The 25,567-nt window shown below is 42.1% G+C and overlaps 1 protein-coding gene across 1 annotated transcript in view; it reads left to right on the top strand.

Moving 5' to 3' along the window:
• The first annotated feature begins 6,042 nt into the window (after window positions 1-6,042).
• CCN4 (cellular communication network factor 4) overlaps window positions 6,043-25,567 on the top strand; it is a 35,052-nt gene continuing 15,527 nt past the window's right edge. The window contains exon 1 of the mRNA XM_071553033.1: window positions 6,043-6,193. Within this exon, the coding sequence (XP_071409134.1) occupies window positions 6,146-6,193 (48 nt within the window). The 5' untranslated portion in view covers window positions 6,043-6,145. The remainder of the gene's footprint in view (window positions 6,194-25,567) is intronic.

Here is a 25,567-nt window from a genome sequence, read left to right as displayed (position 1 = left end):
CGGAGGAGATCTCCTCCCTCATGTAGCCAGCTTCATCCCACAGACCAGAGAATATTGCTGTACTAGTGAAAGAAAAAAGGCCCAGTGTAGTGCTGTCATCATGGATCTAGAGAACAGAATTATTCTATGCACACAGAATGTGTGTGGACATTATCTGCAGTGGGTGACATTGTTTTTTGGAGCATGTCATGAAGTTACTTGTCCAGGAGGCCATGATATGAAGCCGACCAAACTATGAAGGGAGCAGGCTGTACTGCTTCAGGAATGTGTGCAGTATTTGCTGGGATTCTTCATTCTTTCATATTCTCCTGTCTTTTCATGGGCATCAAGAAAAACATCTGCAGGAGGCAAACCCAAGGGTTAATTTCTCCCCTGTTCTTCCTGCATTTGTTCAAATAGTTGAACTAATATTTATGAATAATGCATTGCACCCATAAATGTCAAAAATCAATGCAACTTCAAGGTCTTCATACTTAAACCAGCTGAGGCTCAGACTCAGTAAGTGTTATTTATCCAGCTTCTTTTTTTGGTTAGTAAATATTATGTCAATCTTTACTTCCAGAAGTTTGCTTTTCTACAGCAAAGATTTATCAGAGCCTGCTCGTATTTCTGGCAGGTTCTTCATTCTATGTGGCCTGATCATTTTGGTTATTAATTATCCTCAGAGCTTGGTATCTTATTTGTGTGCTGGGTTTATGCTTGTGGTTTGTTTTTTTTTTAATTCTTATTATTTTAGTCTGTTTTTTCTTATGCTAAGATATATTTGAAATCTTTAAGAGAATTATTTGGTTTTGAATGCAGTTACTGACATAGTCAATTGCTCAGGAAAAACATTGGATACCCTGGAGTGCTGTTGCTGCTGTTACAAATGCCTGGTACTGGTTCAAAATCATAAGAATATGTATTTTGGTCACATAAATGTCCATCAGAAAATTATGAGAATAAGAATAAATGAATGCAGCAGTCAGGCCATTGCTTTTGAGGACAATGAAGAAAATACAATAGATTACTGTCATCAGTAATTTAAAATCTAATATCTTTGTAAAGAAATATAAAGTTCTACAGTATTTCAAATGAGAAAGTAGAGAAAATAGTATTTAAATGATTTTTTTTAGCTACTTTCATTAACACCATTACGTTTTTCCTCACAGTGGAACAGATCAGCTGCTGTCAGCCAAATTAGTACTGCTGAAATCAACGGAGTCACACAGATTGCCACCATCTGAAGACCTGTCCGAATAAATCTGAGTTTATTTATGGCAGATGAAACAACAGCCATGTCTTCCTAAAGGCAATACTCTCACTTGAATGGTGAGAATAATTTTTTTCATCTGCATGAGTGGATTAAATATTGAATATTCCATTTTTAAGATTTAGCTGCCCCTTTGCCCATTATTAGTGGATCTAAATCATACCACATGTTTGGAGAAATGAACCTTTAGTCCTGGAATGCTGACAGTCAGGTTGGTTTACCTGAACCAGCTGATTTTCTGTTTAGCTGTTGGGTGCATGATCAGCCTCACAAGCATGAGGAGTGCAAGCCACACAGTACGGTGCATACTTAGTCATGGAAACCTGGGCTGAATAACATTCCAAGATAAATCCCTTCATCTGGCATTTTTAAGGGGACTGATGGAATTCAGTGGTGGATTTACCACATTAGCTTTTTGCTGGTACCTTCTGTATCACTGTACCAGGCTACAAGGCTGAACAGGAGCAAAGGAGAGTTTGGCACTCTATCCACAGTGTGATTCCCATGCATTTTCTTTTTTGGAAAGACTGTTTACACAGCAACAGAGTGAGTCCTCCTGCAATACTGCAGCTTCTTGTACTCTGTACTGTCAGGTCTCATCTGCAAAGGTCAGCATCTCTGTGGAAATGAGATATTCACCTGTGCTGAAGTGGGGTTGCCTGAGCTTTCAGATGCTTGATGTTATCGGGACTCGGCTAAAACAGATGTTTGAATATTTGTGTTTCCAATTCTTCTTTGATATTTCAAAGGGCCAGGTTGATGTAACTCTCCTTCACATCACCTAATTAGTAATAACAGCAACAATAACAGATTTGACTATTTTTCACTCTTCAGTAATTTTCAGTTGGCAAAATTTGACTTCCCCACCTTCCCTTCCATTCCATTCCAGTATGTGCTTTCTGAATCCAGCCTTCCCACTAATTGAAAGGAGTCCCTTCTGCATCATCCTGTCATGGAGAAAAACAGAAGAAAATGCACCCTGGTAGAAAACTAACACAGCTACTTCTTTGGTTTGTTTAAAAGCCAGATTCATGACTCAACCTTTACCTTTTACGCATCAGGAAATTCCAAGATGTTCTTTTTTTGTTTCCCTCTGTACTTTTAGGCAGAGTCTGATCTCACTTATTACAAAGGAAATCCGCTGTAGGCAAGGAGCTATTTCTGCCACAGTTTGCAAGAGGGAGCAGCACCCATCCTGCCTGAGCACTCTTTCTGTTCTTAGTAGTCCTTGTGTTCTTTGGCTGGCTACAGCCCTCAGTAAAAATGTCAGACACGTCAAACAGGATAAAATAAATCAATCTATTTCTCAGTTTATTTATTCTAAGAAGACTGTAAAATCGAGTCAGATTGAGAAACTTGTTTATGTGGCTGAGACGCATAAGGGATGTATTGAGGAAGGGGTGATATTAGAGTGTTAGCCTAGCACAGTCATAGCTAGCTTGAACTAGGGCATGCTACCTGTTTCCAGTTCACTGTGGATGGCATGACTGCAGAGTGATGGGTAGTGGCATTTGTAGATATAATGTCCATGGAATGTGAAAGGTAAAGAGACAAGTAATAAAACTATAAAATTCAAGGTCCGAAAAACCAATTAGACACAGAGAACTATAAGCAATGTGGCTTTCTTTTTTATTGAAGAGAAGATTCAGCAGTGATTTATGGAACCTTTGCATGTTTACATGTTGGAAGAAGGTGCTGAACTCTCATCAGCCAAGCAGACATTGGCAGAAAGATGAAACCAGCAAACTCAGACTGAAAATACGGCACAAGCTTTTAATAGTGAATGTAACTGAACTCATCAAACATGAAGTGGATTTTCCATCATTTGAAGATCTGAAATTGAGTTATTGAACCAGACAGAGAAGTGTATTTAGAGCCTCGATTTACTGGGGTCAGTACAAGACTCCTCAGGATCAAGCCAGATGCAGGATTGTAATGATCTCTTTCAGCATTGTCACCTTAGAGAAATCCAAGAGCTCCCAGAAACCAAGGTGTGGACTGATGTCATCACTGAGTTCAACAAGCCTAAATGTCCCTGTCATTTGAGATATAATGAAAAAGTCTTACACCCAGTCACACCTCTAGGTGCACCAGTGTGCCATACCCACACAGGAATCTCTATCAGAAAGGCTGCTGATGCAGCTGGATGTCTCAGCCCCACTGCCCTGGAGCTGCAAGCCCAATCCTTGATCCCTGTCTCATCCAAGCTAAGATTGTGTCTGGTTTATGACTACCACATGAAAAACTCTCACAAAAAATGTGAGATGGGCTGTGGAGCTTCAAACAGCCAGATGTCCACATCTCAATGACTCCCTCCTTACTGACACACTTGACCACAGCATATGCTAAAGAATTCACAGAAGGCAGTGAAGTATGCAGTCGAAATAGTCAAAGAGAATGGGATGACCAAATGTTTTTTTGTAAAAAACCAAACCAACACACTGCCATTTCTGATGTAATTTTTAAAGTGTTCTTTACCTTAATGTTGGAGTATGATAACACAGGAGCTTTGAACTTTTATTCCTCCTCCATTTACAGAGCTATTTTTGCTAGTCCTACTATCATGGCTCCTTCATCTCCAAGTCATCAATAATGACTTGTATGAGGTGTTAGCTATCACCTTTACGTCTGAGCCTGTTACCCTAGGCTAATCCATCTAGCCTCACCTCATTTATTTTTTAAGATGTTGTCTCACCTAGGTAAAAGGGATTGCCCTCTCAAAATGCTCCTTTTACTTCACATAATCACAGAATGTGCTGAGCTGGAAGGGACTCACAAGGATGATCAAGTCCAGTCCTTAGCCTTGCACAGGACCATCCCTAGGAGTCACATCAGCCTCAGAGCATTGTCCAAACACTTCTTGAACTCTCTCAGGTTTAGTGCTGTGACCACCCCTCTGGGGAGCCTGTTCCAGTGCCCAAATATCCTCTGGGTGAAGAATCTTTTCTAATATCCAACTTAAACCTCCCCTGACACAACCCCAGACCACGTCCTTGGGTCCTGTCACTGGTCATCACATAGAAGAGATCAGTGCCTGGCCCTTCTCTTCCTCTCATGAGGAAGTTATAACTGCAATGAGGTCTTCCCTCAGTCTCCTCTTCTCCAGGCTGAGCACGCCAAGTGACCTCAGCTGCTTCACAGAGTATTTAGGGATTTGGACTCCAAAGTCAGGCACTCAGTGGTATCCACGTGCAGATGAGCACCAGCTGGATGTCGCAAAGATAGCAGGGTTTGTTCTAGGTTCCTCAGCAGAGAAAGACGATTCCTGTGACTGAATATTGACAGTGTACAAGGAAGGATGAGTGCTGGGGACAGCAGAATGAGAAATATTGAAATAGAAAGAGGTAGAATGAATGAATAGAGGAGGAAATGAGGAAAAGTAGGGAAGGATATAGACAAGAAACAGCTCTGGAAAAACATGACAGAAAACACAATCCCCAGCCTGGTCTTTAGAATTCTGGGTCCTGGGAGGGGCCCTATGGTAGGAGAGAAGATGCTGGAGGAGAAAGATAGGATGTGTTACTTTCTTCAGTTTGCAGTCAATTCTGGCTGAATCATCTCTCAGGGCAGCTGAGTGTCCAGACTGCTGCACAAACAATCTGATCTTTTAGACCTCTCTGATCCAGCTGGTGTAAAACCATTAAACTGGCCATGTCATGTCACACAGCAGAAAGGGATTGAAGTTGTTGTGAGAATAGGTGTTACAGGAGCACACCTGGCACACCTGAGTTCCAAGAGATAACCAAAGCTGACAGAAGTTAAAGAAACAGTTCTAGTTTAGCCATCAGAGTGTTCACCCACCCATCACTGCTTAGCATGTCACATTAAGCAGAAAGGTTTACTTACTTTTAAATTTACCTCAACACTTCTTTTAGCCTATGACTCAACTCGTGTTTAAGACCTGTAAAGATGTTTAACAGAATTTTTCCTCCCTTTGCAAACAATAATGTTCCTTACACTATTTTCTTATTCTATTTTGGTTTAAGGATGAAAGGGACGTTAAATTCCTTCAAATTCAGATTTAGAAGAGTAGCAGCAAATACTATACCTGTGCCCAGATAAAAGGAGAAAAATGCATCAAAGATGGCCCAGCTAAAATCAGGGTATATATTAACAGGGATACGGGTGATCAGAGTTTGGGGCGGGGGTTGAGTTCAGGCTGGGGTTTACATTCCCTTGTACCTGGACTATATTTGTTATGCCCACTGCTGGCAAAGGATAGAAATGTGATTTGGCACAGGAACTTATACACACTCCTAAACACTCCCCAAAATCATAGAAGGAACGTGTGACATTGTAGGGGATCATTTGATCTAGAGTTGCTCTGTAAGGAGCGGAGTCCCAAGGAAACAGGCAGACTGCCTCCCACAGGGTGTGCTTGCAGAACAACAAAAAAAAATCAAATAAACCAAACATCTGTGTGTATTTGTATACATGTCAGGTCATTAATTGCATTCAGTAAAGCTAGATCAAACATTTCTAGCTAAGTTGGAAGACCCCAAAATGCCATGAGCAACATGAGGGGTGAGCTCTGAGCATTTCAGAGCTGTGCTAAAATCGCAGTGTGTTGGATCCCAGTGCTGCAGCTTTCCCTTTAAGAGCCCTTTGGCTCACGGCGATGCACTGAAATGCAGGAGGTGGGACAACACCACACACAAAAATGAAGAAGTGAAGGCAGGAAAAGTTTCTCCAGAGGAAAAATGCAGGGCTTGTCCTTCACTGTGACGTCAGATCTGTCTTTAATAAAATCCCCAAAGAGCCAAGAGAAAAAGGCAGAGTGCCTAGGCTAGGTTGCCAGTTCAGGATTGCTCTGCATTCCCCAAAGAGGTGTTTTTGTTCAAAACGGCTCTAAATCTGGGTTCAATCAAATGTATTTAATCCCGGCTTCCAGGGATGAGGTGGCTTTTGCCCTGGATTCTAGCAGCAAGCAGCATTTTGCAGGTGAGTTTGGAAACAGCAGGAAAGAACTGTCTTCTGCAAACACACCTGGGTTTAATGTAGGGTGGGCAGGGAGAGATGAGTGTGCTGCATGTGGGAAGGTGGGCACTGGCAAGATTTGGGGAAATGAGAGATGTGGGAGCAGGAAAGGAAAGGTGAGCGGTGGGGGAAAAGAAAGGAAAGGGAAAAAGAAAGGGGAAAGGAAAAAAAAAAGGAGAAAGGAAAGGAGAAAAGAGAGAAAGGGGAAAGGGAAAGAAAAAAGAAGTGTGCAGAAGTGTCTCAGAGTTGGGATCTGCTCAGCATCCGGGTGGATCTGTTCAGCATGCAGGTAGATTTGCATAGGAAAGTGTAGGGTTTTTTATTTCCTTTTCTTTTTATTGCTACTGGTTGTATCGTGGAGTAAAAGAAGGAGGAAGACATCCCCCGTTACTGCCAGAAGCAGCCAGGCTGAGCCTCTGAGAGGATCGGGCTAGAGGGGAAAGGGCGGCGATGTCCGGGGGGCCAGTACCGGGACGAGGTCCGGGACCAGGAGCGGGGCTGGGAGGTGTCGCCGGCCTCTCCCGCAGGTGAGGAGCTGCCGGCGAGGGAAGAGGGCTTGTTCTTCCTCCCGATCTATTAGAGCTGCCCGCTGCCGCAGCTGCCGCTTTCCTACCCCTGCTCTTTGGTAAAACCTGTCCGGGGAAGCCGTTCTTCTCCCAAAGGTCCTGGGATCTTGCTTTTCTTTTCCCGGTGCGTGCTGGCAGTTTGGGTGGAATTCCCGGGAGAGAGGAAATCTCTGTCTCCTGGATTGTAAGCTGCGGCGGGAAGGGGGTGAGGGATCGACGGGAGCAGGCAACGTCTGACCCCGGCGGGGAAGTGGTCCCCTGTCCCGCATGCCAGAGGCAGCGTCGAACTCGGGGCTCAGAGATCCGTGGGGGTCCCGAGAGTGAGAGGGATGCTAGGGACCTGTTTGGGCTACCCAGATTGAGGCCGGGAATTGCCTGAACCAGACAAGTGTAAGCTGTGTCTGAGCATCCCTCTGCTCGGAGTGGGGTGACATCAATTGCTCTGCACAGGGGTTTTTGCTGGGCAGGGCTGCAGACAGCAGGGGTTGGTTTGTTGTGTTGCGAGATAAAGTGACGCTTTAAGACAGGAAAGTAGCACTCGTGGTGTGGCACACCAGGCAAACCTGTGTGAGAGCAGATGTCAGACCACTAAGTCCTGTGTGGATGCTGAGATGGACTGATAAAGGGGCCTCTTCTAGAAAAAAAAATCCAACACATAACTTACAACAAACAAACTGCAGCTCTTGGGCTTTCTGAGAGTAGCTGGTTCTTACCACAGCCAATTTTTGTCCCACAAGCAAAAAATCACACCGAGGGAGTCCACCCTAAGCACTGTTACTAGGAGATCTGTGTGAGTTTTATAAATTGTACAGTGCTTGTCCAGGGTTCCCTTGGTATCCCAGATGTTTGTAGAAAGAGCTGTTGTAGCATGAAAATACATGTGAGTGTGTGAGCGCATGCAGGTACATGTGCCTGCTGAGGTGGTGAGGAAGGGAGTGCAGTCCTGGTATCCCTAGCAGGTCAGAGTATATGAAAAGAGTTCAAAACACTATCAACAGTAGCCTTAAAAGAGTTTTGGGTTTCAACAGTTCTAGTTCAAATTCTCCATTGAACTGAGCAGGTGAAACCGTGCCTCCCTGGAGCATTCAGTGGCACTGCCACCTCCTGAACACATCCAAGCGGTTGGACCTCAGAAACCTGTGAGTAGGGAGAATTTTTCCTCAGTAGTGAACTGGCTTTCTCTGTGTCTTCTCCACACTTGAACTGGGATGTAATGGGGGGCTGGGAGTCTGATGAAAGGCAGATTTCTGTCCAGCACACATAAAGGAGTGGGGAAACAGGGATGAAGAGAGTGTACGGCATGGATTGGTGAGAGCGGCTGGGGACAGAACAACTGGGAGGCAGTATTGGTCTACGTAATACTTAAAGGACTTTTGGGAGAAGAGCAGGCTTAGTTTGGTCTAATTCAGGGAGACATCTAAAGGAACAAGGAATATTGCAATTAATGTGGGATATTGTGAATATTTAGCTGGCGTGGCCGCTCTGCTCATGAGATATATTAGCAAAGTCATGAAAATCGTAACAGATGGGTGCTGGTAAAGCTCTAACACTGCCCCACCTTGTTGTCCTTAGTGTTCATCTTTGGTGGCATATTTACAACTCTAATAAAGATCTTTCCAACACTGCCGAAACATCTGTGAAGTGGTAGAACCATGTCAATGTGCATATTGTGCAAAGCCCTGTGGCTCCCTGGGGACTGGTCACTCTTCATGTATATGAAGAACTATGGACAGAGAAAGCCACTCCACTGGGAAAGAGTGAAGCTGACTATTTGGAATATATATATTCTTGTTCCAGGGAGAAAAGCAGAGTTGTTAATATGGGAAGGTCATGCAAGTCTCAAAAGGCATTTCAGAAGGCAGCTCTAAGGTTTTTTAGGGCAAAACTACACAGGTGATGGGCTTGTGAACTAAAAAATAACTGAGCATAGCTGGAACTTCAGGTGTAAGTTTTCAAACATTTCTTAAAATACTCTTCTTTTTTTCATAGATACAAGGGCAGAGACCATGGGAGCCCAGGCCCTGCCAACTAAGCTGAGATTCCTCAGAGCCTGAGTCATTTATGTAGCAAGGACTTTAAGGCTGGATATGTTGGCTCCTTTCAGTGTTGCCCATTGAGGAATCAGAGCCAGGATCTTCAGCCTTTAGTCCTGGTGACTCAGAAGATGTGAGACCACTTGTTCAGATGGGACAAAATGTCCCAAACCAGGGTGATGATTAGAAAAACAATTCTACACTTTGTAGAAAGTTAGTAAAGGTGATTAGATAGGAAGAACAACATGGGAGGTTTCTAAAACATTTGAAGTGGAAAAATAGATGTGGATCTAAAAATTTAAAATAAAAAAATAATAGGATGAATGCAAACCTGCAATTTTTTCCTCAGATAGTGAAGAATGATATTGCTCTTCATCACATTAGCTAGTAGACAGGTATTGACTTATTTGATGCAATGGCAGTCGTGGTACACAAACACAAAGCTTTTGGCTTTGATGGATGGGAGGGAGGAGAGAGACATTAGAAGACAGTTTTATATAGGTATCTTCTCTTTTGTGGGCATCTAGTTCTCTAGATAGTTACTGATAATGACCTAAGCTCAGTTTATGTGGAAAGTGGTTTAAAAACCATAGTGTGTGTTTTTTTCTTATTTTTGTGTGATTTATCTGTACAGATGGAAAGCCAAGAATTTTATTTGTAAAATATTTGGATTTGGTAGCAGGAAAAAATGATTGCATTTCTTTGGGCTCTTTCAGGCAAAACCACATTCTGACCAAACACAAACCAAAAAAGAATCCAAACATGAAAAAAAAAATAGAAAAACATAAAGAAAAAAAAAGTGACACCTTCTTGCCTGGAAAAATCTCGTGGTTCTCCTGGGGAGGTGAGCTAAGGTTTAGCAGTTGAGTGCTTCTTATCACTCATATTTGCCACAGATTTGCAACATGGTTAATGATGCACAGATTATGTGAGGCAGTACAGGTTCAAAGTTGCTATGTCTTGTCCCTCTAACCTTCCCACCATTCCCTATTGTTTGACAGCATCTGGTTACCAGAGATCGGCTGGATACACTTCTCTCTATAGAAGGGCTCTTATCCTACACTTCCATAAATTGAAATGTCCATTTAAATTGGTCTGGTTATAGCAGCTGAAGATCCAGCTATGGAAATTAGCATCCTGAGACTTGAAGCTGGCAGACATAGTTCCCGTGGGTATGGCTGCATTGTAGGTGTGGCTTTTCCAGAGGTTATCTTTTATTTGGCAGTCCCCCCTCACACATCCTCTTGCAGAAGGAAATCATTGCTGAGGCAACATCCTGAAGGTAGCACTGGATGTGCTCCACATGGATCAGAGACAGAAACCCAAGTCTATTTCTTGTGAAGATGCCTTGTAAGCACACAGACAAGCACATGCAAAGTTTTTGCTGAGAGAAGCAGGAACTTATGCATTTTCTTCATTACTTCTCCGGCTGACATCTGAATCTGCTTTGGTAGCCATCAGCTGTCAGTGTGCAACAATCTTGCTGCCAACATCAACCAAAACAGAGCTGGGGACAGGGACACTGCCTGCTTGTGTCCCCCATGACAGGTCCTGTCCCCATTCCACACTGAAGTCCTGCCTGTAGGTGAAGCTTCTCCAGGAAAGGCCATTAGTTACAAGTGATAGTTGTGGATTTTAGCAAAATGTGAGATTTATATGATGATACTGGATGTCTGTCCTTTGAAACACTTGAGGCATGTTTAGTTTCTTCTACCTTTCCCGGGTTGACATGAAAAGGTAATGGTCAAAAATTTCAGAAGTCGTCCACACCCACACGGAACATTTGACTTCTTTTTCAGAAGCTCTGGGCTCCCATGTTGGGCTGTTAAGAGTTGCTTTAGCATTTTGCCAGTGCTCAGCTTACTGAGAACTGCTCTTTTTGGATGGTCTCAGTCTCCCAGAGGGGTCTTGAGCATTCCTGTCTGGACAGCCCTGGTGAAAATTAAGCTGTTTATAAATCCAAGAAATAATATGTATGTGAACCTTGGCAGATGTGGCCTGGCAAAAGCAAGACACCCACAGCTTCAGCTGGAGATATATTTGAGTGTCAAATGTGACAGTGTCTCATGTTATAGGCCAGAAAGCAGGATGAGGTTTCCTCAGTCTTTCAGATACATCAGCAGGAGGTGCAGGTAGGCACCCTGCATTAGCTTGTTCCTCCTGCTTCCCCCTTTGCTTTCTTATAGCTCAAGCACCCTTGTTCTTATGGCCCTTACATTAAAAGCACAATTTTCTCTTTCTATTGAGTAGAAACATTGATTGGCAGCTGTCAGCTTGGCAGTGATAGGCCAAAAGGAAGTCTATCCATTTGGGGTTTTTTCTATGTTCTGATGTCCAACAAGAATTTGGACCCAGTTTCTTGAACTGTGCCTACAGCACCCAATTTCCCCATCATTCCCTCTCCATGTGTTGTTCCACCCAGGGTTTGCTGCATCCTAAGGTGAGTTGTGTTTAGCTTCCTATTGCTTTGGGCTGGCGGGAGATCACAGGGCGTGATTTCTACAGATATGTTGGAGGTCCAAGGGATTCTGACTCTACTGCTTTAGCAGCTCTGTGCAGATATTCTCCAGTGCTGCTCTGAGTTTCCTGGCTGTGGGTGAGGATCTCTGGTTCTCCTGCATCCTGGTGATCCCTCAGCTTTAGGATGCACCTCTGCTGGTGTCTCTGATGTTTATTGTGTCCATACTGAAACATTATGTTTGTTCTAGCATCCTGGGTGAAGCTTCTGGAGTCCTTTTGGTCCCTTGTATCTTCTCATAGACTGCTGCTGAGCTTTGACTTATAATCCTTGTATCTAGGCTAGGTGTGGGAAAGTAGAAGGGAAAAAAAGGCATTTTTATCTTTGTGGGTGCCAACTGTTGGCTCTTGTCTACAAGTAATTCTTCTTGTGGATGGGGAAGGAAAGGAGAGCCTTTAGCCTGAAACAGCTGTGGAATAAAAGATAGAAAAGATAACACTTAAGTTGAGCTTTGCAGCACAACTTCAATAATGAATTTTTGATACTTGGGTTGGTAATGCATTCCGTGACTGCATGGTCATCTCTGTTCCTCTTCTCTTTCTCAGTAGCTCCCACGTTGTTCTGTTTTATTAGTCTTGGTCTGTCATTCCACTTAACCTATAAAGCAAATCAGAGATGAGCAAGTTGGAAGGCCAATTTTCATGAACTCCAGGATGGTGTGTAATGAGTACAATGGGAAACCTGAGAGGTATTTGCAGAAATAATTGTGGGCTCATCCATGAAGACTTATGAGTCACCTGGATTGTGGTGTTGCTGAATAGATTTTTCTTGTCATGGAGCAATTCCAGCCCTGCAAAAAACCTTGTCCTAAGAGCTTGCCTTGCAAATTCATAGGAGTTCCTAGAAAAAGCATCTTATGCTTGGTAATGGGAGGGCACAGCAAGCTCATTTGGTCCAGCATTTCCTTGACACTCAGATGAACAGAAATCACAATATATGTAAAGCTTTGTCTGCTTTTATAACTTTTACTTAGAAGCTGAAACAAACTTCTACTCAGCTTAAGGTAAACCTGCTCTTTCCCTCCCAAACATATTGAAATAAACTCCAGTGAAAGGCTTCCAGGTGGATATTATGGATTGGTTTTATTATTACGTCTCTAGAATACAACAGTGTAGCTTGACCAAGTTAATAATTACATTAGATATAAAACAAGGAAATATCATATGTAGTCATAGAATTATAGAATGGTTTACATTGCAAGGAACTTTTAAAGGTCACACAGTCCAGCCCTCATGCAATGAGCAGGGACATCTTCAATGTAACCAGAATGCTCAGAGCCCAGCCCAACCTGACCATTACTGTTTCCAGGGATTAGGCATCCACCACCTCTCTGGGAAACCTGATCCAGTGTTACACAGACCTTGTAAAAATCTTCTTCCCTCTGTCTAATCTAAATTGACTCTCCTTCAATTTAAAACCATTATCCCTTACTTCCTTGTAATATCTGTATATAAGGAAAAGAACACAGTAAAGTCAGTAGTAGTAAACAGCTTTGTAAAAACAATACATGACACAAAATTTGCTACATGCCCCCAGGAACAGTGCGGCCTGCACAGACTTCACAACTAGGACCAAAATTATTCTGAAGGACTCAAAGGTTATTATTATTTTTTTATTTTTCAATTTTTATTAGAAGGTAGCTTTGTTTTACCTGCATGTGAACAGTTGCACTTTCCCCCTTCTCAAATTTGTGAATGCAACTCACACTTTAATTTTTGAGTGTCTTAACAATTCTGGTTCCCTTCATGCTCTACCAGTTTTCCAGACTACCATCCTGCTTTCCTGTTTGATATTTTTTATGAAAGCTTTTTTGCTGGAGGTGAATTTTGGGGACAACACTAATCACCCAAGGCAACGACTGTGGTGAACTTGTTGTATCCATGGAGGAACCAGCTTTCTTGCACTGGACAGATAATAATATACCAGAGCTCCGCAGAAAGACTGCTTAATTCTGCAGAAAGTGCCACAACTATCCTATATCATCTCGTGATTGTGCTCTGAACACCTGTGTCATTATCACTGCTATGCCTGATAAATGATGTCCTTGGGATTCTCATAGTTGTGGGTTAATGAGGTCACTATCTGCATTTTTTGGACTGGCAAATCCCCCTTTCTGGTTTGTGGAGTCCATCAGTATATTCTTGGATGTATGTGATGACCAAGCAGGCTCACATTTATGATCACCAACTTGTATCTGCACTCTGTCTGGGCTGATAAACAGGCAAAGACATCAAAATCCACATGGGGAGAATTAAGTTCTCCTCCAAATGGCTGGCACATGTACTTGGCTGCCCCCAGGCTACCAGTTGCCTGGGTTTAGAGTAGCAGCTGGGTCATTTTAGCTGTTTAGCAGGGAAGGACCAAACCACAAAAACTGCAGCCAGTGCTAAGAATCTGCAAGTGGATTACAGTATAAAACTCTTCGACTACATTTTTATGAGGGAAAAAAAAAGGGTGGAAAACAATAATTAGGAAAATATCCAGGTTCCATTAATTATTTTGGCCATTCAGCAGGTGATTTATTTATAAGTATTGAGAGCAGTTATTCCTGTGGGATCTTGGTCTTACAAGACTGGATCATACCCACAGCATCTGTGTGTGGGCTGACATACGTTAATGTAAGTGAATAAAGGAAAATTCAGTTGGCTCCTCTCTGTGAGTTTTTCTTCCACATTTGACCCTAGTAGTTAAATATACAATGACATCCCTGCTACTTAACACCGCAGTTCATTTATGGAGACCATTCACTATTATTTTTCATTGTTTTCCAGAGTCACAAGTGTACATTTTTAAAATTACATTTATTGGAACAAATCTATGAGGCACAGCACTCCATGAGCCTGGTAAAGAGGTCATATGTAATGGAGTTCTGGAGATCGCATGATTTATTTTTCCAGATTTTGCATCAAAACCTGTACTAATTTTCCTCAATGCTCTGGGGTTCCCCAAAGAGGTGGTGTGATCATGCTTATGCAGACTGGTGAATTGCTTGCCCACCGAAACTGCCCAAGTGCAGGTGAGCTCCTGAGTGTGTGGTGGAACAATATATTACATACCTAGTTTAAGGCTAAAATATGATGCTTTTACTGTTTTTAGATGATAGCCTTAATTCTGTGTGATTTACATATATATATATAATACACTTGTATTTTTTTGTTTTGTCTCCTTACCATGGAGTCTGCTTGCACTTGAGGAGATGTTTGTGCCTTGTTTTTGACTTTCTCCCTGTCCCAGCTAGTTTAAAATGATTTCCAGAGGAGGTTGAAGTATTTGATTAGATAAGTGAGTGGATATTATGGTAGCAAAGTTGAGAATCCTTTAAGACCTCTGCATCCTCGATAATTGTAACATTTTATAGAGAGAAATGATTAAATAATTGAATTTGTTTCATTTCCATGTGACAATATGACTATAAAAGGGTTGATCTTGGCTTACTTTGTAACATACAGGGGAAACAGAAAAACTGTCTCTTCAGTGGGAGCTGGTCAGATATAAATACTTTGGCTTAAAACGTCCCTCCCCCTCTCCATACGCTTCTCAAATGTGGTTTTTCTTACACAAACGGTGTCTGTGGAGCCACCTTGGCTCAAGGGGATGCTCAGAAGAAGCAGGGTGCTGTGCAGGGCTGCTACCGAGCACCACAGCCATTTCTGCACCAACACTGCCCTCGCGTGTCGGGGATTTGGGAGACCAAAATGTCAGGAACCATATAATTAGCCATTCATCTTTATCCTCCGGGAGACGAAACGCCCAGCTGGTGTCCTCTATTTATGAAAGCAGCAGCATGAACTGTTTAAGGGCTGAGATGTTGCCATTCTCCGTTGACAGCACTCTTTGTGTTGTTTGGGACCGGGAAGTGGCAGCAATACCCTGGTCTGAACAAGGCTGGGGTTTTTTTGTTTGGTTTTGTTTATTTATGTTATGCCATTCTTAGTGTCAGCAGGTCTCTGGATCACAAACGGGAATTTTCTCACCTGCTTGGTTTAGACCTGATCACCAGCAGGTATCGCACACAGTTGCCTGCAAGCAAGCATGAACCATGTGTGAAGGACCCATTTCCTCACTGTGCAAGGATCCATCAAGCTATAAAATGCTGATCACCACTGATGCGTTGGATTTGAAGATATTGGAGAGGTGAATGAGTCCTGCTCTTTTGCAGATGTCAGGTACAAGTGATGGTTGAAATTCAAAAGCTAAGCAACTGACTTTGCTGAGCTGACAGCATCTGAACCTCAGCTCAGTGGAACGATTGCTTTTCTGCATCCAATAAGAACTCAGTGACGTAGTTTATTGGCTGTGTGTAGGAGGGATCATGGCATGGTTAGAGTGTAGGAACAAGAAATCTTACTGCTATTTCTGGCCCTGCCATAGACATCCTGTCTCCCTTTGGGACACTCTTTTCATCTCTTGTGACCAGAATTATTTAACAACTTCATCCTCATGAGGGGTTCTTCTTTTCACCATGAGTAATCCCTCCTAGACACAGAACGTGACATGCTCTGCCTGCTTGTGCAAGTGACGTGTGCATTCTTATTCAGAGAGCTAAGTATACCAGTCTTCAGATTAACTGCTTGCAGCAGTGTTTTTAGGTTCATTCTCTGGCACCCTTTTACACCAAAGAGCTGAATTTCAGTTCTCTTTCCAGTGACTTTAGGAGCAGGGGGATTAATTCTCCAGTCCAACACATCATTTTTCTATACTAATAACTTCACTCCTTTCCTTTTTTATTTTAATGAATTTGTGCCAGGAGCTCTTTTCTTTACTTGTAGTTTTCACTGTATTTAATTGAAAAACAATGATTTTATCCCCAAAGTGTTGTAAAAGCCAAGGGCTAATCTACAGGCCCTTCTCTTTTTTTCTTTCTTCCCCACTTGTGATATGTCAGCTTCTGTTGGGAGTGGTAGGGAAGGAACAGCTGCTTTTGGGGGCTTTCTGTTGTATATTGGAACAGGATCTGAGATTCAAGCTTGCCTGGAATGACGTTTGTAGTGCAAAACCCAGGCCGGCTCAAGTACTGGCTCCCCTTCTAAGTCCCCTCATTCTCACTGCACAAATTTGTTCTTTTGCTGTTTCTGGGCCAGGTCTTTGGGAACAGCCTGTTCCCTCTATTCAGGGACTCATCACCACCCCTTCCTCCTCTTTTACAGCAGGTGGGACATGATGCTGTCTGTAACCATGTTCAGTGCTCCTCTGTAGCAGTCTCACTAAAAGAAAAGAAATAACCCTGAGAAAAGATGTTTGGATCAGCCCATCTGCCAAGCCTCACATGGGAGACTTACATGGGTGATCTCCTCTCCAAACTCCCTTTGGCTGTCATTCCCTGTCACCCTTCTGGCTCCTCATCCTTGATGCTCTGCTCAGCTACTCTATGGGCAGACAAAATGTGACTGAGAGAACCCTGTGGTGGTGTCCTGTCAGCATCAAGGTCATGCTGGTTCCTAGGGCTACAGTGTGGGAATGCCAAGGCAGTTAAACCCAGAACAATGACCCTGGTGCCAGGGCAGCCACAGCCTCAGGTGACCTCACCTTGACATGAGGCTCCAGGGTAGGAGATGGGCAAATGCCTTCTACAGAGCTGTGCACAATGTAATGGCCCTGTGAACTTACATGAAGGATTAACCAGCTTTATCCAACTCTTCCAAGCCAAATATTCTCAGCCAAGTATTGCTGATTTTCAGAAAGGGAAAGAATTCTTTTCCTAGCCATGAGCTAGCAGCCAAAAGAAGGAACTTTCCTGCGCCAGATCTGTAGAATTTTAAATGTGAGCTTCATGGAAATCCAGACCAACACAGACCAGATGTAGAGAAATTGCCCATGAAAAATTAAGGGAGCTTTACAAATGTGAGTGAACATCAAGGTGAAAGTATTGAATCTGAATTCAAAGTTTTCTTTAAAGAATTCTATCAAGTCGCCAAACTATTAAAAAGAAATTTCTCTTAAATTTGAGCTGCAGAGAAGATCTCAAAACATCTGTTGGTGGGAACTTCGGTTCAGTGCTGAAGAAGCACTGTTTTGGAACAAACCCATTCTTTTATTCCCTTCTCATGAATGTTGAATAAATCTATCTGACGTACTTGAATAGTAGTTATTCTAAATGATCTTTGTATTATGAATGTACCTGCTGCCTCCTATCAGTTGCCCTGCATTTTCAGCCTCTGCCTGTGGAAACCCTCAGTTTTTTTGTATTTTTTTAATCTCTTAATATCTTGTGATAATCTTATTTTCTTTTAATGCTATTAAAGTTTAAGTGATGCACATTCTCTATAATTTTCAGTATTTTTCCCCTCAATCTATGTGGATTATTTGATGCTATGGGATGAAATGATGGATCAACATTTACCCTGAATTGCGTAATCCCCTGAACAAAATACCCCAAACAAACAGGATATAGACCTAAATCCCTCTTAAAGACTTAAAATAAGGCAAAAATGTACCAGAGTGAATGTAAACCCCAGACATCCTCTCTGAAAAGCCACTGAAAAGTGACTAAAAAGCAGGCAGTATCTGTTTTCCCTCCTGATTTGAGGAGTTAATGGTTTTGGGCTCTGTGAACATGGAATGGGAGACCACGGTCACCAAGGGTCAGCTTTAATTCTCCCCAACCACAATGCAGTTTGTAGCAGACTTGAAAGTTGTTCACTTACAAGATGAGTATATTTGGAAAAAATAAAATGTTCTTTCTCAGTTTGTATCAGTTTCTTTGTAAAAGGCTTGCTTCCATGTGTGTCTGTAGTTTATTTTTCCTAATAAAAGAAACTGAGTAGGAGGGATACCCCAAGTGACATGTGAGCAACAAAATTCACAGTTTTTTGCTCACTTTCTAATAAAGGCAAATGCATTTCCTGCCATTTTTATAGTGCTCTGGTGAACTCTAACAGAAACAGCGGCTGGGGAGGAAGAGAAGTCCTTTCATATTACAATTAAAATGCTGAGTTCAACTGTTTTCTTGGAAAGTTAATGGGGGCTCTATGTAGGGTCAGAGACAAAACCACATTAGTGTTCTAATATCTCTTTATTTTTCTCTACTTTGTGTCTTAATCCAAATTGAAACCAATGAGATTTGGACACTCTTCTGAAGCTGGGAGCTGGGCTGAAAGGATGTAGAAATAGGAAATTGAAGTTATAACTTCTTAAGGCTATTCAACCAAGGAAAGTATTGGAGATAGGAGAAAAGTGGCTTGGAGACCAGGCAAAATGTGGGTGTATGTGGAGAGATGGACAGTCATGGAGGTCTGGTCCATAGCAATTTGGTTGCTTCTGGTCAGCTTGACCTAAAGGCCTGCCAGTCATTCTCATGCCAATGAATTCCCATCACGTGAGACTTCTTTGAACCTTAAATAGGCTTTATGTCTTCCTTGTGGCCTGGAAAGTGAATGGCATTGATGATAAGTGCTGTGCCAGCACACTGGAACTTGCTCTCTCCCCTCTCTGTATTTTGTTGCTGCAGAGTTTGCATAATTGAGGTCTTCCTTTTTTTTTTTTTTTTTTTTTTTGAGTGTGTTAAATCTCCACTGTTAATCTCCTTGGTAGATCTGAGAAAGAAGAGGACAAGTTTAAAACTCTGCTTCTGGATTCCAGTTTCCTGTTGATACAGCTGTATTTTCTACTGAATGGCTCTGTAAACAGAGAGTTTAACTCTTCAGCTCGTGAAGCTGTGTTGCTTCAGCATTACTAGTTTCTCTCCTTAAAGGAAATTTCCCCTCTTGCCTCTGTCCAGAGTATCCTTTTTTTTTTTTTTTCACATGCCCCCACATTTCACACCCTGCTGTGGCTTTACACTTTAGTCAAGAAGAACAGGATTTCCTCTTGTCTTTGGTGAAAACACTTCTCTCCAGTACAACTCCCACTTTCTGGTGCTGCGTTTGTGGAGGAGAAGGTAATTACACCTTCTAACTTCAATTCACAATAACTGAAATCTAATCATTAAATTCCATGGCAAGAGCACTAGCAGAAAACCAATGAACCAAAATTCTTCATACATAAGTTTTAGTGCATGAGATGAGAAAGTGTTTAGTGGGCTTCACCCAGGGATAAATTACATGCCAGAGTATTTCAGCCCTTCATACCACAACAAAATCTTCATCTGTGTCTGTTTTCATTCTGGGGCTCTGTACTGTTTCACAGATGACATTGGTGGCATCACAACTCACTGATGAAGACCTGGCTGCAACTGGCTGTGCCATCCTGAGTGAAACCTCTCTGTTACTAGAGCTACAAGTGTATCCAGCCTGAGGAATATGCTGAGTGCCAGCCAGCCTGAGGAATATGCTGAGTGCCAGATCATTGTTCCTCTTATGTGAACAAAATAGAGAAACCTTTTCTTTTTGCTTAAGTAAATGGTTTCAAGGTGCTCAGCTGTGGTGTTCCACCATATCTGAATTCCTCCAGACTCATATGAAAGTCATATTCAGAAAAATTCATATGCTACAAGCTGCTGAATACTGATTGGTCTGTGGGTGAGTGAATAGAAATTATTTCTTCCCAGGCAGAGCACCAGCAAAGCCTTGGGAGTACAGCCCTTTTATCAGCTCTTGTTTTCCTGCCTCTCCCTATCCATACTGGTATCTTCATAGGAGAACTCTTTGAGGATATCCTTTGCCATTATTCCCTACCTGCTGTCTCTCTTGATGGCAGCTGCATGTTTCTCCATGGTCTGGGCAGCTCACAACCTTCAGGGTTTTTTTCTTGAAGCAAAAGAAGCATTACCCTCCCTGTTCTGAAGTCACAGACAGGCTAAAAGCTGAGTCCAAATAGCAAAGTCATGCCCTAGTCCTCCCATCTGGAGTTTACCTTTTCTACCTTTAGCTGTCTCAAAGTTAGGCATTTTATCTGGAGTTACCGAGTCTCCTGTGTGCTCAGTGCAATGATTGCCTCTGCTGTCAGCAGAGAGGGGCTTAGGGTTTGCATCCAGCAGCTGTGAACACAGCTCATTGCTAAGAGAAGCTGAGAAGAGTCAGATTTTTTGCATATCATTTCACAAGTGCCAAAGATCTACACCATTGATCTACTACTGAGCATCTCATAAATACAGTAACTCCTTATAAACCAAACCTGCAACCTTCTACAACACTGTACAGTGAGCTGGTGACTTGCTCCATGACATTTTTGAAGCCAACATTTGGCTGCTAGAGGGTTTTATTTGTTGACTAGCTCAAATTAATTTGACTGTGCAAATCATCTGACTTTCATTAGCATAAAAATTCTTTTAAGGCATTCATATTTTAGTGATGATGTTCTACCTGTCATTTATGCTTTGCAGTGACTATGAGAAGTGAACAAGATGCATCCATGTGCAATAACTCTGTTGGTGTGTGGTCTGCTTTAGAAAAGGAACTCCTCTTAAGGAATAGCTATTAAAAGGAAGCTGCTTACATTGGCACCTTTTACTATCTTATTTGTAGCTATGTCTTACTCCATGGGCACCTCCAGGTTCCAGTCAAAACCAACTTAGTCTCCTTCTTCTCCTCTCTCCAGCTATGTCTGTCCAGTGATAAGCTGAAAGAGTTGGGGTTGTTCAGCCTAGAAAAGGCTCCAGGGAGGTCTAATTATGGCCTTCCAGTACTTACAAAAGCAGCTTATAAAAAAAAGAGACAGTGACTTTTTACATGGACAGATAGGGATAGGACAAGGGACAACACTTTTAAATCAGAAGAGGAGAGATTTAGGTTTGATATTAGGAAGAAATCCTTTACTGTGAGGTGTGCTCTGGCACAGGTTGCCAAGAGCAGATGTGGATGCCCTGACCCTGGAAGTATTCAAGGCCAGGATGGATGTGGCTCTGAGCAACCTGGTATAGTGGATTCTTGCCTCTTCTGGAGGAAAGCTGGTCAGGCATCCTCTTGGTAGTGTAAGAACTGAGTAGCTCCTACATTCACTGAGAAGACACAAAGGTTTGGTTTCTACCTTTAATGGGATAAATTGAGCCTCAAATATCTGTGTGCCTCAAAACTTTGTCCTCCTGATAGACTTGCCTTAAAAAACAGATTTTTTTTCTTTCTTAAGAAAGGAAAAGTTTGTTTGTGGTTGGGCCTGTAGCTTACCTGAAATTAATGAGAGCATTAAGAAAATTAATAATGTGTAAAACACTTCATGGTTTTACATGTCTTATTAGCTGCTTTATTTGGAATTGCAGTGCTGGCGTTGATTTCTAATGTGAGCCCTGGATAGGTTAAAGTCTCTTATGAAGAACTCATCTGTCTCAGACTGGTGCCAGATTTAAGGGACTAGTTTCATACTAGATGGCATTCAGTCTGTGGATTCTGATGTCCTTTTGCCATTAGGTTCAGGTACAGTATGACATTTCACACCTATCACAGAGGTTGAGTTGAGGAGCTGGGTAAGAATATCACTAGATCTGTTTCGCTGTTATCAAAGAGAGAAGATGGTTCTTTACAACATTCTCCTTTTTGGTAGACTACAAACTACTTGTGCAGCCTTGTCTCTTGCAACAGTTCATGCAAAACTCAGGAGTGTCCCGTATCTGGTACATCTGGTACAATGAGTATCCTTGATTTACAGTCTCCCCCCTTCTGCTTACAAAACCTGTGCTCTGATCTACCTCAGTGTTTCAATTATGATCTGCAAAAGTTAACAAATTACAGATTTGTTTACCTTTCTTTTCCATCCTCACAGCTTTAGGCCTAATGGTCTCCAATATCATGGTTGAGAAGGGTCATTGTGTACATGTTCTGGCAAGCAATGTCTCTGCTCCACATGTTAAGCTAACAAATTTCTTCAGACAGGCTGGGCTTGTTTCAGGGATTTAGGCAGATAAGCTCAGCAAAGCTTGGGAAAAGGAGGCCTCTAGCGAATCACCACGCTTCTGCTATATGATCTCACCATAAAATTGGCAAGATTGTTTGTGATGATCTCAGTTTCACTTCTAATATGAGCTTACAGCAATTCATCCTTTCTCTAGACTACAGGTCACCATTTTTCTGACTTGCTGCTTACCTGGTGTGCATGGGTGCAGACTCCCTTCCAACCATGTCCTGTACAACTGAACCAATGCAGTTACATTTCTATTGAATTTACTGGTTTTATTTAGAAGTCTGCAGTCTATTTCTGCATGTTTCTGTGTTCTTGTTTTGTGGATTTTGCCTTTTAAGCCAGAAGGAAAAGTGCTCAGAGTCATGTGCCTAGCCTTCATCTGCTTGCTACTCTTTTTAGACATCAGATATTACTGCTGCAAAGGACTTCAGATTTCTGTTTTGAGAATCTTTTTGGCACTTTCTAGAGTACAATGACAAAATACATAATTAAATCTACTGGGGCATTTTAAGAGGAAATTGTTTGACATTGGTAACCTGTGATATGGCTAAGAGCTTGATATCAGCTTTAGAAAGAAAACAGATTAGGAAAATAATGTCTCTCCAGGGAATTTAATACTTCAGTTCCTCGAGGATATGATTTAAAGCAGCATCTTCTCTGTGCTGTGTATAATTTTATACTTCCCTGTAGCTCCCTGAACTTAAGCTTCTTTGGATATGTGTCTATTTGTGTGAATCAGTTTATAACACTCAAGAGAAATTTCATGGGAATACTGTCTAAGATTTTGAAAGAGAGGCAGAAGGGACTTATGTGGCATCCCACCCTTAAGGAGAAGGGAGCACCCAAGATCTGTATATGCTCATGGTCAAAGGAAAGACAAAAGTCAGAAAGTCCACAAAAGTTTACAAATTTTAATTAGTAAATGACACACTTGCCCTGGAAATTGGTATAAGTTAGCCCCTGTTCTCTCAGTATAAGCACATGGCAGTGGGTTTTGGATAAAGGGAAAGGGTGAAAGGGAAGAGAGAGAGAGAGAAAGAGAGAGAAGTGGATTAAAGAAGGGGAGAGAGAGAGAAAGAAAGAGATCACCAGTCCTGTTGATCCAGCTGATGGGGTGTCCAGCACCCTGGAGGAAATACATGCCTGGACTTCATGGAGGTCCTGTTTTATAGATAAGTTTTTCCTGCCATGGAGATAAGTTTATTACTTTCTGTGCTAATTAGTTGTCATGTACAGTCTGCTCTTCTAGATCTTTCTGGAAATGGGTCAGAGGGCTTACAGTCTATGCCTACTTCTTGACCTCATTCCTGTGTCTGTGTTTTACTATGTTGTACTTATCTCCAGGAGACAGAGCAAGGCCGTTTATCCCAGAAAACTGCTGTCCCTAACCTGTGTATGGCCACTTCTCCAGCCACATCCTGTTCTTCTCACAATGTGTTGTTACCAGCAATTGGCCCCACAGCTATTTGGCTGTCAGTGTTTGAGATACACACATTAGCTTCTTGTCTTCCAGCCTTCTACAACTTATGTAATAGCAAAGACAGAAAACTTAACCATTGGAATAAGTGGCATAGGCCATGACACTGTCCTGCTGTCAAAGTGATTAGATGCCCATAGAGCTTGATGGGAGAACAGATAGAAGGTGTTCAATTCCTTTTTCTCCTTTGTGACAACATAGGCATTCCAGTTATGTCATGTTCATGGTTCATCCCTCACCTTACCTTAACCATGTCATATGACTTTATCTCACAGTGAGTTTTTGTGGTTTGTCTTGTGACTATGTGAGTCTCTTTTGCCTCTGCACTCTCAGTATGATGACAATCCTAATCTGCTTCCCATATGTTTTAGCACTACCACAGTCCTGTTTACAGAGCTTTCTACATGTCTGGTGCTTGTTCAGAACATCAGTCCAACCTCTTGCTGTCTGGATGTATCCCATCATCTTCAACTCCTTTTTCCCTTCCTTAATTTAAATACTAGTCCATTTGGTCTTTGGAAGTTAATCTACTTTTTTCCTAGAGGGTCTCATTGTAGGTCACATCAGTTGAATTTTTCACAATACAGATGTGAAAGTATCAGAAGCTGAGCTGAGCTATGGTAGAGATCAGGGTGCAAGATTTGTCCTGCAAGCACAACACAACAATGATGTGGAAAGGGTTTGGCATTGCTGGTACTTAGAATTACACTATTGTCATTATTCTTTCCTCCTGCTCAGTGTAAGATCTAATCTGATTATATCACTTTTTCACTCTGGGTTTCAGCATTTTCCTGATTTGGTTATCTAGAAACAGCCTCAGGCACTAGTCAGATTCTGATAGAACATTTGGACTCCATGGCACTATGAAGAAAACTGCTTCCCTCATAGAAGTATGACCAGACCATACCCAGATCAGATGAACAGGGTGTGGCAGATATTGATGTGGATGCCTGTGCTTCAAGCGCACAAATGCTGCTTTACAGGTCTTAGTGCACACAGAGCTAACTCACTGCAGATGCTACAAGAAACATTTGCCATGATTTTGCCTGGCAAAGGGTAAGATAACATATATAATTTCAAGCAGGATCACAATGTTCTGCAATCAGCCTTTCAATTAGTGTCAGGTCCTTCTAGAGTATGCAGAAGTCTGGCATCTTCTCTTGCCCTAAGGATATCACTGACCTATATGCCTGCCATTTGCATTCTTGGCCTAACAGATCCCATAAAATACTATAAGCTACAGTTACCAAAATATGCCATGCTTGACACAAAAATATCTTCTCATGATGGGACTTTGTATCTGGAAGTGCAGCTGTTTATTCAAACAGTTGCAGACTCCATCTGTTTTTTACTTAACCACAGGGATGTAGCAACGAAAAGACTGCTCAGCTTTCATTGAGAGTCTTGAGGTGGCTTTGATATAATGATACAACACTATTTTAAATGGCAGCTATGTTTTTTTGGATGAAACCATGCACGCCATGTGTTCCAAAGGGGCCATTAAAATAGTAGCAGCAGCAGCAGCTTCTCTTTCCTTCTGTTATCTTGAAATCTTCCAGCTACAAAACCTGATTTCTGGTAGGTTTCCTGTTATCAGATAAAGTAAGTATTTGCTGCAAAATAGCTTTTTTGGCTGTGCTCATGATAGGAGAGGATGGACTTGAACAACAGAATTCTTTTAATTGCATTAAATGTGCCATTTAACAAATAGATTAGTGTTTATTCCCTGAGCCAGACCCAGACTTTAGGTGGCACAATGCAGGACTGAACTGATGAAGACATTTTGTTAGTATTTTGGGCTTATGAGCATATTCCATGTGTGGTTTTGGCAAGGTGTGCATTCACAGGCTGTCAGGAATTCTGATTGTCTGTGCCTTCTGGAGGTCTTTATACAACAGAGGATGATGGAGAATTCAGTGCCTCCCTGAATGATGTCCCAGTGATACATTTCTCTTCTAGTAAAGAACTTGCCTT

This window comes from Pithys albifrons, chromosome 4, assembly GCF_047495875.1.
Source record: "Pithys albifrons albifrons isolate INPA30051 chromosome 4, PitAlb_v1, whole genome shotgun sequence".
In the NCBI taxonomy this organism is placed as follows: Eukaryota; Metazoa; Chordata; class Aves; order Passeriformes; family Thamnophilidae; genus Pithys; species Pithys albifrons.
The sequence above is the reverse complement of the archived record's forward strand: the minus strand, read 5'-3'. Positions and strand labels throughout refer to the sequence as shown.